Source organism: Pinus tabuliformis, chromosome 1_2, assembly GCF_031772625.1.
Source record: "Pinus tabuliformis cultivar Carrire ecotype Pingquan chromosome 1_2, CPIR1, whole genome shotgun sequence".
Taxonomy (NCBI): domain Eukaryota; kingdom Viridiplantae; phylum Streptophyta; class Pinopsida; order Pinales; family Pinaceae; genus Pinus; species Pinus tabuliformis.
Genome location: NC_142298.1, coordinates 142002889 through 142018912, shown reverse-complemented (window position 1 = coordinate 142018912; position 16024 = coordinate 142002889). Strand labels below are relative to the sequence as shown.

Here is a 16024-nt window from a genome sequence, read left to right as displayed (position 1 = left end):
TTGTCGATTTTCGCTTAGAAAAGTCATAAATAAAGTAACCACAACCACAACAATAGTTTCAGTTGAAGGACTGTTTACTTCAGAGGAAGGTGCAAGGAGCAACGAGGATATAGATCCAGATTAGTTGAGGAAGATCGAAGGACAGATCTAGGCTTGACCATTGGATAACTCCAGGTTTATTGCTGTATATGTAATTCCTCAATTGGGCCATTATCCCAAGACAGGAGCCTAAGTAGGTTCTGAGTCATGTTAATGATTTGTTGGGCACAAATTTGTGTCTCGTTGTGATTCATATCAAGTAATTTTTGCTTCCGCTAAATATTTTGGTTAGGAATCTGGTTGTGTATTTGCTTAGTAATTAATTGCTTGTAATTGAATACTGGGTGCCGAGTTCAGGTAAAATCTAACACTTTAGGTGTCCTTCCTTTTCTTTATCTAGGAGGATCTTCCTTCTTTCATTTTCAAATTGGCTAATCTAAGTCTTCTAGGAGTTTGATAGAAAACCAAGCTTTCTAAAGAGAGCTTGGAGGCTAGGGCTTCTTCCACTTCTTGAAGAAGTCTATCATTTATTTCTTTTTTCACTTTGGACTATTGGATTGTGGGTTGTTTGGCCTTTTTCATATTTTGTAGGAACTGAATAGCTGCTAATTCAATAAGCGGGCTGTTGAAGGGGTTCCAAGAGTCCTTTAATAAATGAAGGAAATCTTCTTTTTTGAGCCAATTAGGATTCAAGTTGAAAGGGTTTGGTGGTTTTTCCATAGTAGGGAGCAGTTCTAAAAGCATTAGGTAGCAATCAGAGTCCCCACCAACTGAGACCCATTGACGAATTCTGATAGCCTCCTCCAAGAAGTCCTCTGATACCAAAAATTGGTCTAGACGTATTGCTATTTTGGCCTCCTTAGTGTCATGGTTTGACTAGGTTGGAGTGATCTTGATTGGCTCAATATCTATTATCTAGTAACCCATCTTGTTCCAAATTCCCGATAAAGAAGTCAGAAAGGCTATCCCTATATGTCACTGCCCCCCATATCTTGGAAGCACCAACAGAGAAGTCTAAGTCTCCTCCAAGAACCGCCATTCTTCAATGTAGCTAAGAATTGTTAAGGAATTGTTCCTAGAAACCCAATATGTTATAATAGGGTCCATAGAGGTTCAAGCAAGTGAGTTCTTCCCCAACTCGAGAGATAAGAGGGAGGTACCCAACCTTGATACAAAAACCCATGAATTAGAAAGGGTGAAGAGGCCAACCTTCCAACCTGTAACTAGTCCCACAAACCATCCAGTGGCATCAATAGAGCTAAAGGTCTAGCCTTTAAAAAAGCTTGGGAGATCATGGGTTACTTTTCCACAATCTATCTTCAGTTCTTGTAGGTAAATGAAAGAGAGCTGAGCTGCTCGCACTTTGGGGCATTTTGAAATGTGCCTACTGGCTACCCATCGATGAACTTGATGTGTTTGGAGACTCCAAAACCATTATCGATTGGGTGTGCTGGGACTCTCCAATTTCGGAACTTCCTCTGTCTTTCACTAGATGTAGCAGATCAACAAACTGAAGATCTCTTTCAAGCACATTTCATTTGCTCACGTCTACAGAGAACAAAATTTGGTGGTTGATCTTCTATCCAAACCCAACTGCTTTGCTTTTCCAGGTGTTCTCTTTAACAAAAATATGTTGATGGCGCTCTCCTTTGTGACAAATATTTTAACTTTTTAGGGAGAGCTCTTCTCTGAAGGCACTCTCCTTAGTGACAGATATTCTAATTTTTAAGGAGAGCTCTCTCCCCTGGATTGATGGATTGACCAAGACTTCCTTCTTTGTGTTATCACAAGGGACTCCAACTGCATGTCGGCAGCTCAGGTCTTTCTTGCTTGGTTTTTTTGATTTGTCTTTATGTATTTGAAATACACTCTGTCTGAGGTTTGGTTGAGCTCCCTCTTTGTCCTGTTTTTGGTTGTCTTTAGATATTCGTCCTAAACACATTACTAAACGTAGCTTTGAGGTGCTCACTCCTTGTTTTGCTTCTCAGCTGAGGAACAATAGACATTAGAAACTCGAACATTGTATCTACCTTTTATTTACATAAAAATTGGATGGTTTTTTTTCTTCTGAAAAAAATGAAAGAGGGTTCATGTGTTTTAATCAATCTCTTCAAGGCCAAGTTCTTGGAGGAATTGACTAGCCTTCTTAGGGTCAGAAAAATCATTTTGCACCCCCATAAGGGGAAAATGCTTTAAGAGCCTTTATCAATGACTTTGTCGATCGCTTCTTACTTTTGAATTGACTTGTTTTTAAGCTATAGAAAGGTAGGATTTTTTTACCTATTTTGGGAATTTTCTGCCGATATTGGGAGTTTTTTCATACAAATGTGCTAGTCCTCCCTTAGAGTCTTCATCAAAAAATCCTTGTCCTTTTTCACGGGATTTGAGAATGTATTGAGAAGTCTTAAATGAGATGGAGCCTTCAAGAGAAGTAAGTGCATGGACCTTCTATAGAGAAGGGGGATGGGGATTTGGAGGATTGGATTTTGGGGGGTCTCTCCTAGACCATCCAAGTGGAGAAGGGAGTAGTTTTGAGATTCTGAAATCCTAGATAAACTAGAGAGTGAGATATCTTTGATTATTCCCCAATTCATGACCTAGACCTTCCTCGTTCTGAATAAGCAATTGACCAGAGGAAATGATAGGAGGGTGGAGGTGAAGATTCATTATCTGACACAGTAACGGAGTTTTGTTGTTGAGGTAGTCGCAGGATTCAGGTGGTACTGCTGCTCTTGAGAGAGCTCCTCTACTGGAATATCTGCTGCTGAAATGTCTTCCTAAGTGATGGCCTGAAAGTGTTATGTACGATTACCTTCTTGATGTGTAGGAGTTGGGTTTTTTAATGGTGGAGCAAACTTCTGAACCAAGACTTTCCTGGTGTGCCTGAGAACACAATCTTTGACCAGATGTCCATATTCATGACATCTTCGACATCTGAAGGGTATTGCTTCAAAATCAAGGATTTGGTAGAATCTAGCTGGACCTTTCCGGATGATTATGGAATTTGCTAGATCCTTGGAAAGATCATGGCCTACAAATACTGTGTCCATTCACATCTATCCCGTGTCATGATATGAACTATTTGTGTCATAAAAAAGTCCCAAAGAATTCCCAATTTCCTTGAACACTTCCTCAGACCAAAGAATTAGGGAAGTCCAGGCATATGTACCTATATTGGACTAAAATCAAGCTGGTTAAACAGGCATCAAAGTCCAAATGCCACTTTTTGAGATATAAAGCCCATGAGCACCATTTCCATCTATTTCGAAGAATTTTGTTCGCATCCTCAGAGGTCCAAGAGGTACAGATTAGCCAGCCTTTCACCAAGACCATGTTTCCTATGATATAACCAAGAAGGATACCAAAATTTCCTTCCATTCAAGATTTGAGCAATGCTGCCCCCAATCACATAACGGGTAACCTACCTATGAGTGCTGAGTCTTCAAATTCCATAATCTCATTGAGTTTCACTGCACCTCCAAGAAAGGTGCTAATGGCCTCTGATTTTTTCTTTATACACTTCCCGTGTTTACGAGGATTTCCCATTCCTCCCAGTCCCAAGTCTCCTTGTGTAAAGGTTCTGGAATCAGAGGGAGAGATACCACTCATAAGCTGACTAGTTAGATTTAATTTGATAAACCCTTAGCTCTGATTTTTGTTTGATAGACCTTCAACAAAGCTAGAACTCAGAGCACCTGCCAGCAAGTCTAAGGGAGGTGCATCAACTGCATTACCAGTGTGACGATGATTCCATAGTGATGAGGTTAATTCTCCCCACCTGAACCTTTTTGCTTGGGGTAGATGATCTCCCTGATTGTACATACTAATATCCTTCCCATTTGGGCCTTGAAACCCATGGTGGGGAGAAGAAATTGTTGCTACCATTTCAATGTTACGGATGGTCAAATTATCAACCTGGCGGCCAAGCAAGCACCAACTGAAATCTCCATAAAGTATAAGGTTGTCATTCCCTATGAGCTCCTATCTTGTCAAAGTAGTGGTGTCAAGGAGAGGAGCTAAGGATCCATGGATGTCCAGAGGGTTGGACCAGATCTGTTGGTCCCCAAATGGGTCATTCGAGTAATCAACCAACTACTCTTCCATGTAGCAAAAGTGGAGGGATTGTTGTCCTTAATGCACTAAGGTGAAATTCTGTTGACAGAAACCCTAATTATTGCAGAAATCCTTACCCAAGAGATCAATTGTGTTTGAAATTTAAGTGTTTGTGTGGAAGAAGGAATGGTGGGTTTCCAGTGGTGTAGGCCATGAGATCTCAATTGCTTCTAGCTGTTACACCTTCTGCTAATGCCAACTTTGCCTCCTCCAAGCATTCTTATTTTTTAACAGGGCATGACGATGCCTATAATTATTTGCCTAATCCACATCCTCAATTCTTTTGTTTTATAATTTAGATACATGTTTGATCTTGCAACCTCCTTATGCCGAAATCCTAACGATAGCTCGGGTGACCAGGGACTCGCTTTCACCTCCTGCAGACATTTGTCTTGCCTCCTGAAGACCTCTATCATTGCCTTTGTCTCCCGTAGGTCTCTGTCTCATCTCCAGTCAATGAGCATCCGTCTTGCAGACCTCCATCTCTCCTCCCGTAGACATGATGATGTCCACCTTGATGATGTCTGCTTTGATTTGCTGCTCCTGCATTCTCTGAACCCAGATCACGCTTGCCTTGATTCCCTCAACTAGTGTACTTATACACACTGTGGCGATTTTCTGAACTGAAACATCAAAGTATAGCAATGTGCCAATCAAAAGGAAGCCCCACACACACTTGGACCTAATCTAACCTCAAGAGGCTCGCAACAAGATTTAGCTTCATACATCAAGAAACTTGTAATCCACTCTCACTGTGCATTTGTGTATTTTTCCCAGAACTAATCTGGACTAGCATTTATGAAAAATCAGATGGGTATAGGCTTTCATAATGCCCTCTGACTTCCATTTTTTGACCTCACTAGCATCTTCTCAAGGCCTATTTTCTTGTTTTGGGGCAGGCACCTCAGTTCTTTTACTCCCTTTGTAATTGCCAAAATTGTTAGAAATAAAAAAAGTTTGTTTCTCAGAGAATTTCCAATGCATTCCAAGTGGATTCAAGCATTCTGCTCACTATTACCTAGCCATGATTTACTTATTTGGATCTATAGATTGACAAAACTTCCTTGAGCAGCTTGTCTTATTCATATTTTAGCATATTCATAAATTCTGTCATTGACAAGTTTGTTAATAGATTTCAAATTCATTTTAAGCCCAATTTAAGCTGTCATGTGATCCATTGTTTCTCATTTGCTTTCAGTTATCATAAACTAATCCTAAAGCTAATTTGCACAACTGCAGTTTTGAAGCAGAAGAAACATTGCATTTTACAATCTTCACGTGTATGGACTTTGAGTCAAGCACAACATCCTTCAGGTTCACCACTTCTGCAATCAAAAAGGGTGGTTCCTTTGCTATTTCCATGGAAAAGGCTATCATATGGAAGATCAGTTCGTTTAGGAAAAATTAAAGCTGTTCCAGATTACAGCAAAGGCTCCTCACTTACCCTAATGAGGTTACAAACTGTACCTTACTTGTACTAACTATTAAGTGGTTCTCTTCTCAAATTTCTTTTCAGAATTTCCAAAAATGTGTAGTTTACTTGTTTTCCAAAGATAATTAACTTGAAATGATTGGTGTGGGGATGCAGCAAGAAGCTGAAGCGTCTTCTGAAGAGGGACACTGTTTACACAAAATCACTTGATGGTTTCTCTTTACGTAGGTCAGGTGTTTTGAGTATTGGAGGATCTAACTTAAAGTGGACCAAGTCTCTAGAAAAACGATCAAAAGAGGCTAATGAGGTGAGTTATTGCATCCTTGTTCTGATGTTTGTTAAATTTATAATCATGATTCACTGGGAATTTCCTTGTGCACCTGCTTGATCCATATGGATGATATTTGTTTTTAAAGGAAGCAACAATGGCAGTAGCTGCCGCAGAGAAAAAGAAAAGGGAAGAGAAAGCTATTGCTGATGTTGTTACTGGCACGAAGCCCAAGACACAGAAGCAGGTGACTAAAGCAACGAAACTGCGTGCTCGCAAGTCAAGAGAAATCACGGGTATGGAAAATTTCTCTGAGAAACTTCATTCTATAGTCAATGCAATGAAGATTTAGCTTCAATCTTGAGTCTGTTAGGTTATCATGCCAACATTCTGTAAATGTTTTGTAGTAGAATTTTCTGCTGCCTTTGAATTTGACATAATTAAAAAACAAAGGGGTTTATGTGCAGGAGAACGCATTGTCCGTGTTGGTTTGCTTCGGTATAAGATGGATCCATCGAAGAGGACACTTCAGAGGATTCCTGGTGAGCAGATATTTTCTTTTCATACTTTTACTGAGTGGAAGTTGATTTATTGTTCAGTGCATGGGCAAATATCCTCGCTTTTCTCTCTTTTATTTTGAATGTGCATTTGAATTTTTATTCTTGTCTATATGAATATTGAATACTTATATTTGTGGACATACATCTCTGTGGGGCATATTATTGCTTGTTTCCCAGGGCATGCAAATGCATGGTGCTATGTCTGTGTGGGTTGCATCACATTTGCACTTTGAGATACAAAAGACTTTATTTGTTTGATTGAAACACCTGCAGCTAGTTGGTTTTCTCCGATCACATATAATGTGTTGATTTTACAGATGAAGAGTCTACATCTAGTGTCGATGATTCATTGGCGAGTCAAACAATTGATACTGCAAAGATTTTCACTCCAAGGAGGGTATCCATTGGTGGCAATCAGTAAGTGAGCCTGTTCTTGTTCCCATTTGGAGTTGTATGTGACCCAGTGATCTGAAGTGAATCTATTACTGTTTTCAAGCCGGAGCGATAATTGTTTTGCTTGCAATCAGGAAAAAATATTGAGGGTTAGTTTATATAATAGTTTAAAGCATGGAGCTACTACTGTATTTTGGGCTTTGATAATAAATTCTTTGTATGGGATTTGAGCAGATATTTAAGGGTTGGAAATGGAAACCAACTTGTTAGGGATCCAAAGACAATAAGCCGTGCCCTAGCCAGTGAGAAAGTTAGATGGAGCTTACATACTGCCAGATGTCGTTTGGCTAAAAAACAACAGTATTGCCAATTTTTTACAAGATTTGGCAAATGCGATAAGGAGGGAGGTAAATGTCCTTACATTCACGATCGAGAAAAGGTAGCTGTATGCACTAAGTTCCTGAGGGGTACCTGCTCCAATGTCAACTGTGAGTTGACTCACAAGGTATTAACATTAATTGCCCATACAGTAGATTTGGAGATGTCTAGATAAAAGGAAAATGAGAGAGTTGTCAAGATTTTGTGGTAGGAGTAATTCTGCTGTATCTTGATCTGTCAATATTTGTGCACAGATCATCCCAGAACGTATGGAAGATTGCTCATATTTTCTACAGGGTGAGTTAATCTGACATTTCTGTATTGTGTGATCAGCATATTCTGATTCCCAGTAGCCCAAGTAATCTATTGTTTTTTGTTTTTGACAGGTTTTTGCACCAAAGAGAGTTGCCCTTACAGGCATGTAAATGTCAACCCAAAAGCGTCAGTTTGTGATGGATTTCTCAAAGGTTACTGTGCTGAAGGTGATAAGGTATTGTCTTTGCTGTTTCATAGGGGACATTGCATATTGTAATTGGTTTGATCTGTTTAACTCTGTTCTTGCTGTATGCGGTCTTTGTGTTTTATATCAAATATCTAGTGTCTGTATGTGTATTGAAATTTGCTATTTATAATTTGTGGCAATGTGAGGATAAGTTATGATGAGAAGTGTATACAACGTTAGCTAAATTAACAAAAAGTATAGGTATTAAAGTATAATGCATCATTAAAATTTTCCAATAAGCTATTTTCCTTTCGATTTTTAACTGATTGCAACCACCGTTTAAGTCTGTTCTTGCTGTATGCGGTCTTTGTGTTTTATATCAAATATCTAGTGTCTGTGTGCGTATTGAAATTTGCTATGTATAATTTGTGGCAATGTGAGGATAAGTTATGATGAGAAGTGTATACAACGTTAGCTAAATTAACAAAAAGTATAGGTATTAAAGTATAAAGCATCATTAAAATTTTCCAATAAGCTATATTCCTTTCGATTTTTAACTGATTGCAACCACTGTTTAAGTCTGTTCTTGCTGTATGCGGTCTTTGTGTTTTATATCAAATATCTAGTGTTCTGTATGCGTATTGAAATTTGCTATGTATAATTTGTGGCAATGTGAGGATAAGTTATGATGAGAAGTGTATACAACGTTAGCTAAATTAACAAAAAGTATAGGTCTTAAAGTATAAAGCATCATTAAATTTTCTAATAAGCTATATTCCTTTCGATTTTTAACTGATTGCAACCACTGAATCAATTCAACATGTCCCCTTTGTATTAAAACTTTAAAGAACTGGAGCCAAAATTATCAGGAAATTTTTTACACTTAGCCTCTACAATTGCTGCATGGCAATGTCCCTAAACAGATCATAGTAGCAATTAACATTTAGGGCACAAAGAGGAAATTTTTTTGGCCCACTGTCTTACGAGTCATTCTTTGGGAGTGCATGGTCAAGACTGAACATGGACACCAAATTTCATCAAGAAACAAAACTGAGATACCCTATGGTATATTAAATTCATAATGTGTTGTGCACATGATGATATCCTAATGAGCTTCATACTAGTCACATGGATTACCCAGCAGGTACAAACAGTAACTATCTATTATTTTAATATTCCAGTAGGATCAGGCTAGGTGTAAACACCTCTTAGTTGGGGTTGTGTTGGGGCCTATGCCTCAGGAGTTTCTCAGTTGTGTTTTAGAAAATTTCTATGTATTTATCAGGACATCTTTATAGTTGACTCTTCCATTTTTGCCTATAGCATATGATTTTCCTTCAAGTACTATGGTTTGGTATCTGACCTCTTAGTCTAACCCTTTTTGTGGGCAGTGTAATAAAAAACACACATATGTATGCCCACAGTATGCTGCAACAGGAGAATGTAAAGAAAGATCAACTTGTAAGATTCATCACCCGAAGAAGAAAGATAAGCCCAAAGATTCAAGTGAGCATAAAGGTGGCACCAATACTAAAAGGCGCTACTTTGTAGCGGGGGATTTCGCTACTAGTGAATTTGCATCTGCCTTATTCAGTTTGCATTGTGCACAACAGCTCTTGAAATGCCGTCAGGGACACCAGAGTGCCTTGAGTTCATAAGTATTGATGCATCTAGGAAAGGTGCTAATAATAAGGAGTTGATCCAAAGTGCCCTTGGTCCCATGGAAAGGGTTGCCTCACATTTTTAAAGTAACCTGGGATTACCAACTGATGAAATGAACAGACTAATCAATCATATTCGTTTATTCCGAAAATAGCAGGCAGTGACCGAACCAGTGGACCAAGTGAAATCCTAGAGCAAGTGGATGATATCTACATAATAATATGTATGCATAAGGAATTGATGGTGTTAATTGTCTAAAGTCTTTTTATTCCTACCTTTGTAGTTTAGATGATCTCTTAAGCTTGTTGCCAGTGAATCGTGTGCCAGAATGTCTTCTCTAGTATGAGGTAAGCTTAATTTTTTTTTCACAAATAATTCCTTGCAAATCAGCATTCTATGAAATTAAAATATTAAAATCTAATAAAATTTTGCTTTTTGCAGTGGTTATGCTTGATGTTAAATTCTGTCAAACTTTGATGGGGTGTTCTGACAATGTAGCTTTCTAATCTATCCAGTTACCTTGATGGAGAAGATAAGGTGTTCTCGCAAGTTTGTCATTTTATTTTATTCTTCAAATTCCAGGATGATTATTGAAGGCTCGTATGACTGTCCATTCAACAGGTTTTCTGCTTTTCTCTTGGTTGGTCAAATAGACCAAGAGCCAATTTTCATGGTAATTCCTAACATATCTTAAAGTCAATTTCCTGGCTGCAATTTCTGCCGCCTGTATAATAGCATCATTTTGAGTTGGTAATCTTTGTGTACACTATTCAACCTGTATCCTCATCTATTTTCTATGTCAAAGTCATCGGTTTTGGTATGAAGAAGATGTTGCACTCAAGTGCCAATTTAAGTTGGTTCACTCTGGAAACAACAAATGGACTGATCCAATGTAGGGATTCTTGGATCATTCTTTGAGGGCTAACTGAAGAACGAGTTTAGGGCCTAGGCTGCTGATATGATGATTAATTGGAATGTCTATTGCTATGAGAAACAGTTTGTAGTACATTTTGCCCTTCCAAGAAGTTGGAGGAGCTGAATGTTTTGCAAATTTTCTATTCTGTAAGTTATTTTATTTAATTTTACTTTATGTTGATAGGAATTTCTAAATGAGAGGAATTTCTTAATGAGAGGAATGTCTCATTCAAAACGGAGAGTCAAAATGTTAACTGCTATCTTGATATCTGAAATGCTTAGATGTGAGTTTTCACATGAATTTGCGCAATTTTATTGGAGTGAAACTTTCACATATCACAAGACACACACACAACTGTAGTTGATGGTTTTTGTTCTATTGTGTTTGTGAAGAAATTTTGTTGGCAGAATATGCTTGCTCATCTGTATTATCTATTCTTTCTATAGGTGGTTGTAGTATTGTACCTCTGCAGCATGCCCCCAGTGAAGCAAATTTGAAGTAGCCCCTCTACTGTTAATGTTTAATCTATTGTGGATGGTGCTGTAAGTACTGATTTGCTATTATCTGAAGGGTGTGTAAAAGATGCAGTAGGTTCCATGCTGAAATAATCTCAACTAGTTTGGTTAAAATATAAACAAAAAGCAGACTTTGAGGCTAATTGATTGGAACCCGGACGGAGATGCACAATCTTTGTTAATTATGATCTGCAAAGCATATTGTACATCTTACTAAAGCTAGCAGGTATCGCCTGCATTCTTCTATGGCTTTGCATTGTTCAGTGTACAAAATTTACTGGATAATGTTTGAACTGCAACCTAGTATCCACTCATTGTAATGTAAACAGGAAATAAAATGGTGGATTATAATGAAAGAGATACGCCTGATGTTTGTTTCCTGTTATATTCCTTCTTCATCTCCGGTTAATGTGATGGTCAATAATTCATGGTACTGGAGCAGGTTAGTGGCTAATCCGCACAACAGAAGCTGTTATCCATGGTACTGTACCCACACGTTTTCAACAAAATGTGTTACTTGATCACATGAGAACCGTGCATGAATCCAAAGTGCACTGAAGAAAGTGGAGCGATAGCTAAGAATTGAAGCACATGGTATTTGATAAAGCATAGATACTTTATCGCTAAAGCTAGAACATGAAAATCCCAAGTATTGAAGCACAATGTGGTCCCACTCCATGAAAAAAGGGCATTGAAGACTGCACCTTGAAGGATGGGTACTGTAGGGTCCCACCCCATGAAGAAAGGACATTGAGGACCTCACCTTGAAGGACGGGTATCATAAGATGGGAAGAAAAAGAGGGAGGCAGACTTGGAAGGTCCCGATACAGGTCATGGGATAGAGGCAGCGGAGAAGTTCAGAGAAGGGTGCAACCTAGAATCAGTTGTGAAAGGAAAGCGGCTGGTGAAAAGAGAGGCGGTATAGTCCAATTAGAAAGGCAGATCAGGCTTCCTGTATGAGGTAAGGTTCCATACCTGTTGTCGTAGTATTCGTTCTTGAATCAAGAAATTTGTGGTTATATAACTGTTTTTCTCCAAAGCAGTGAAAGAAATTTGTATTTCTGTACGGGAAACCTAAGAAGCTAATTATGGGGAGAAAATTGTATGATTTCGATGGAATTTGAGATTATATCTGGTTTGGAAAATGGATATGGTTGGTTTAAAATAGCGGCATGGATTATTAGCTGCATTTGGGAACTCCATGAGATTTGAAATCGAGCTGCATATGGAAAAAACATTGATGGCACAGGTTAGCAGAGGTACATTTTGTAGCTCAGGCTGAAGCCAATTTTGGATTGGCTGAGTTGTATGTGTTTGGTTAAACTTGGGGTTAATCACAATTACATTTATTTTTGTGTTTAAAACAAGATTTCTTAATTTGTCTTAATTTTTTTTTTATTTCATTTAGTTTTTAAAGTTGAATCGAGTAATTTTTAATGCTTTGAAAAGCTACACTTAATTGTTAGTTTCAACTTTAACAAACCATGAATTTCAAAAGCACCTTAAATTATTTTTATTCCATTGCAATGTTGTACTTTACAATACAGTGGCATAAAAGAGCTTCCAATCTCTACCAATAACAGTGTATTCAAATGGATTAAAAATTAATAATATTTGATACGTATTATGTGGACACACTTTTTTGATGATATCAAACGACCCTTTAAATAGATACGTTTTTATTTTTGTCAAAAGCTCTCATAAATAAAAGAATCTCATTAATCATCATATAGTGCTGTTGTTATGATCCGTAAGTTGCTATTTAAGAATGAGAAATCAAGCTACAGTATAACCTTGAATGCAGTAACGATTGCATGCATTGAGAGCCACTCTTGTTATGGAAAGCTTGCAAAAGGAAGGTTGAAAATGTTCATTTTTGCATGCATCCCTTGTTATTTTTCATCCATTTTCATCTCCGACTGTGAACTGCGTAAGTTTATGAAGACAATCTCACACATTTGACGTTATGCCCACATGTCACAAACATCCAGGTTGGTCTTATTAGTATAATCGGCCCATAATCCTACATAGAGTAACAATGATATTTGCAAATGTCATCTTGTTCTTAGTTTATCTAGTCCCACCCTAACCAGATGTTGTACACAGAGGGAGATGAGGCATTCACATATAGAGAGAGCTGAGAGGAGGTCATCAAGTCCTATTCACCAAAATTGTAAACATACTTAATGCGTGATAAATAAAGTTAAAAATTTGATAAAATGAGAACGACCTGCATTGTAATAAGCATTTCGGGTCAAGACAGTCTGGGTGGATATAAATAGTTGGTGTATGTTGAAAACAAATGTAAAGAAGCAACTAATCAACCTTTGATCTCAGATTTTTGTGATCCATAATGATTGTTTGAGACTGAATTTTAGATTAATGACAGAATTATTTCCTGATCGATGTTTCGAACCTACTAATGAGGTTTATCTTTAGGACCAAGGTGAAAAAAACAGATCAATCAATAGAATTAAATAGAGATGGGATGCATCAAGTTCCTTTATTAGCCGTTAGGACTATAATATTATTTAATAAAAACTAACCTTAATGACTAGTTTTTGGTTAAGAAATTACGACTAATATAGTCAATGTGTAAGAATTTATTAAATAATCTATAAAAAAAATGGGTCTAATTTCAGCCAAACCTAAGTAATATTTGTTGTTGGATTGTTAATGTTGTGCATTTGGAAATTGTAAAAGGTAACTGTTCCAAAAAGGGCACGTTATGGTTACACGCTGGCCATCCTTACTCTTCTTGTTGTTGCATATATTTTACATATTTCCTCACTATGCCTTGGGGGTTGTTCATATTCCACTTTCTAGTCCCACAATTTAAATTGTGAGAGTTGGTCATGTTCATTTTGCTTTTCTAGTCATTGAATGAGTATGCTTGTCTTTTTATATTATGTTAGTTTTCGTAAATGATTTTAGTTTTCGGCTTTAGCTTGACATAATCTATGTTAGTTCAATTTTTTCTTGATATCATACCCGGATAAAGGACTCTGCTGGAATGGGATCTTCAGAAAAACTAAAAACCGAGTATGAAGAACAAAACATTTCCAGTGAAACCTAGTGAATTGTGAACCATGATATGTGATAAAAAATAACGCTGGAGTACATAAACGAGTACCTCCATATATGAATGTCACCAAGGCACTACTTGTGTTTGCAAGCTTGCTAAATTTGTTTCACTGTGTTAAAAGAGTAATGTTTGTTTGTGGCCGTCATCTATTGACAAAGCTACTTGTCCACCAAAGGAGCCACTTGTCTAGAATCTGGGGTCAGTCTGACCAACTCGTGGTCTCTATGGAAAACACTGGTATACACAAGTGATATTCTACATATGAAGTCCAACCATTTCTTGAGTCTTAATACTTTGTTAGGATAAATACTAACAAAACTGTGATCTTTTATGGATTTTAATTTATGATTCTAATGTTTCATAGTACACTTTTGGTACATGAGCAACATATTTGATGAAACCAACTTGGATTGTGCTTGTGTTTTTGCTTGGATTTTGGCTTATCACCAATACTGGGTTATTTGTAATGTGATCTAGCAATGCTTGTAATGTATGCCTCTATATAGTCCATTTATGATGAAGATGAGATGCTTGATTCTAGTTATTATACTAGAAGAAGACACATACCGAGTATGTCACCATACCAATGTCGTTTTTGCCTTTAAAAAGATGAAAGAAACTAGTGTCTAATAAAAGTACCACCGAGAAACCCTCAGGTTTGCTGTGAGAATCAGTTGTATAAGGGAGCAGAGCCATTGAGAAAACTCAGTTTGTATATTATATATATATATTTTAATGCATATCATTGCAGGATGATGAATATTCGACAACTATCAGTTAGATTACTTGTTGGATATTTGATGGATGGAAGCATTAGTGCCTTGACACTCCTATCCAACAAAAATCTTGTTAGTCGCATATTTGATGCTTCACCACAGACTTTAAAGCATTAGAGCGACAACACCTCTGTTACACAATTTATTTATGCCGTCGATTACCCGACACCTCACTGTCAATTTGAAAGCGTCGGAGCGACAACACTTCTCTCGCAAAATTTACTTATGTTATCGATTACCCAACGCCTCAACGTCGGTTTGTTCTGTTGGACAAAACAACCTATGTGTCGAATATCTGACGCTTCATCATCAACTTGAAAGTGATAGATCGACAACATTTCTGTCACACAATATACTTATGTTGTCGATTACCTGATGCGTCAACATTGGTTTGTTCCATCAGATATCCGATGATTTGTAGCGTCGCAAAATCGATTTATAAACGTCGATTTTTAATGACCATTTCAAGATTTTTATGCGTTGGATAATCGAGATTTGTACTGTTGCATATTTGACGGTAACTAAATTGTCGATTATTCGATGGAATTAGAGCGATGATTTGATAAGCACTAATGTGTCGAATAGACGACGCCAATAAGATGCATATCCGACTAATAGCCATCATATTTTGGCCCCATTTGTGCTAGTGGTACAACCTTCCAAACACCATTATTTATGATGGAGTCATACTCCACCATGGCATCCATCCAAACTTGTTGGGAAGTTGCCTCTTCAAAAGAAGATGGCTCTGAATCTATCAATTATGTCATCGGTGCCATGTATCCCATGTATCTATTTGGGATATGCGTTGTTTGTGCAAGGAACTAGGATGTCCAACTTGTTCTTGAGCTCCCTGCACCAATCTGTCAACCAACTTGGTCCTCTTCCTCCCTTCTCTGGGAGTCATTGTGTGAGTGGGTGCCTCCACTCTGCCTTCCTTTTGGGCTCATCATGTGGTGGCTCCACATCATCCTCTTGGAATGCCTTCTTGCCCTTATCGACTTTGTGAATTTCACTGAGGCTCCTCCTTGGCAGCTAGAAGCTCCTTTTCTAGTGATATGTTTAGCTCTCGCTCTAGAGAACTCCCCATGGATTTCTCCTCATCAAATCTCACATCCATTATCAAAACAATCTTTTTGAGAGAGGGAATGTACACCCTGTAAACGAAATTGCCTTAGTATAGCCCACAAAGACCCCCCTATCCACAATGGGCTCCAATTCCTGCCATCTTTGACACATGATAATACACCATGGATCCAAAATGTGAAAGTGGGAGTCATCTGGCTTCCTTCTAGTGAAAACCTCTTCAGGTGTAATCATCCAAAGTGTTGGGTACGTGTTATATTCTTTCCAAGACTAGTTGCATGCAATGTATGTTGCATCGGGACATCGCCCCAAGAAATAATTTTTTTTTTATGTGGACCCAATAATAGTTAGGCGGACTC

At 37.9% G+C, this 16024-nt stretch overlaps 1 protein-coding gene and 1 long non-coding RNA gene across 3 annotated transcripts; both read left to right on the top strand.

Annotated features, from left to right (window-relative positions):
* Positions 1 to 5371: 5371 nt before the first annotated feature.
* LOC149204922 (zinc finger CCCH domain-containing protein 7-like) lies at positions 5372 to 9313 on the top strand. The gene is made up of 9 exons (XM_089394828.1): positions 5372 to 5605; positions 5741 to 5891; positions 6001 to 6148; positions 6320 to 6394; positions 6730 to 6829; positions 7040 to 7310; positions 7438 to 7480; positions 7570 to 7673; positions 9017 to 9313. The coding sequence occupies exons 1-9, from the start codon at positions 5601 to 5603 to the stop codon at positions 9281 to 9283; spliced, it is 1164 nt and encodes a 387-aa protein (XP_089250954.1). The 5' UTR covers positions 5372 to 5600; the 3' UTR covers positions 9284 to 9313.
* Positions 9314 to 9377: 64 nt separating this feature from the next.
* LOC149204921 (uncharacterized) lies at positions 9378 to 11642 on the top strand. 2 transcript variants are annotated; one of them, XR_016252395.1, is made up of 3 exons: positions 9378 to 9634; positions 9729 to 10349; positions 10650 to 11642. It is a non-coding gene; the product is annotated as an uncharacterized LOC149204921 (long non-coding RNA). The 2 variants fall into 2 exon arrangements; XR_016252396.1 differs by having other exon boundaries at positions 9729 to 10486.
* Positions 11643 to 16024: the final 4382 nt, after the last annotated feature.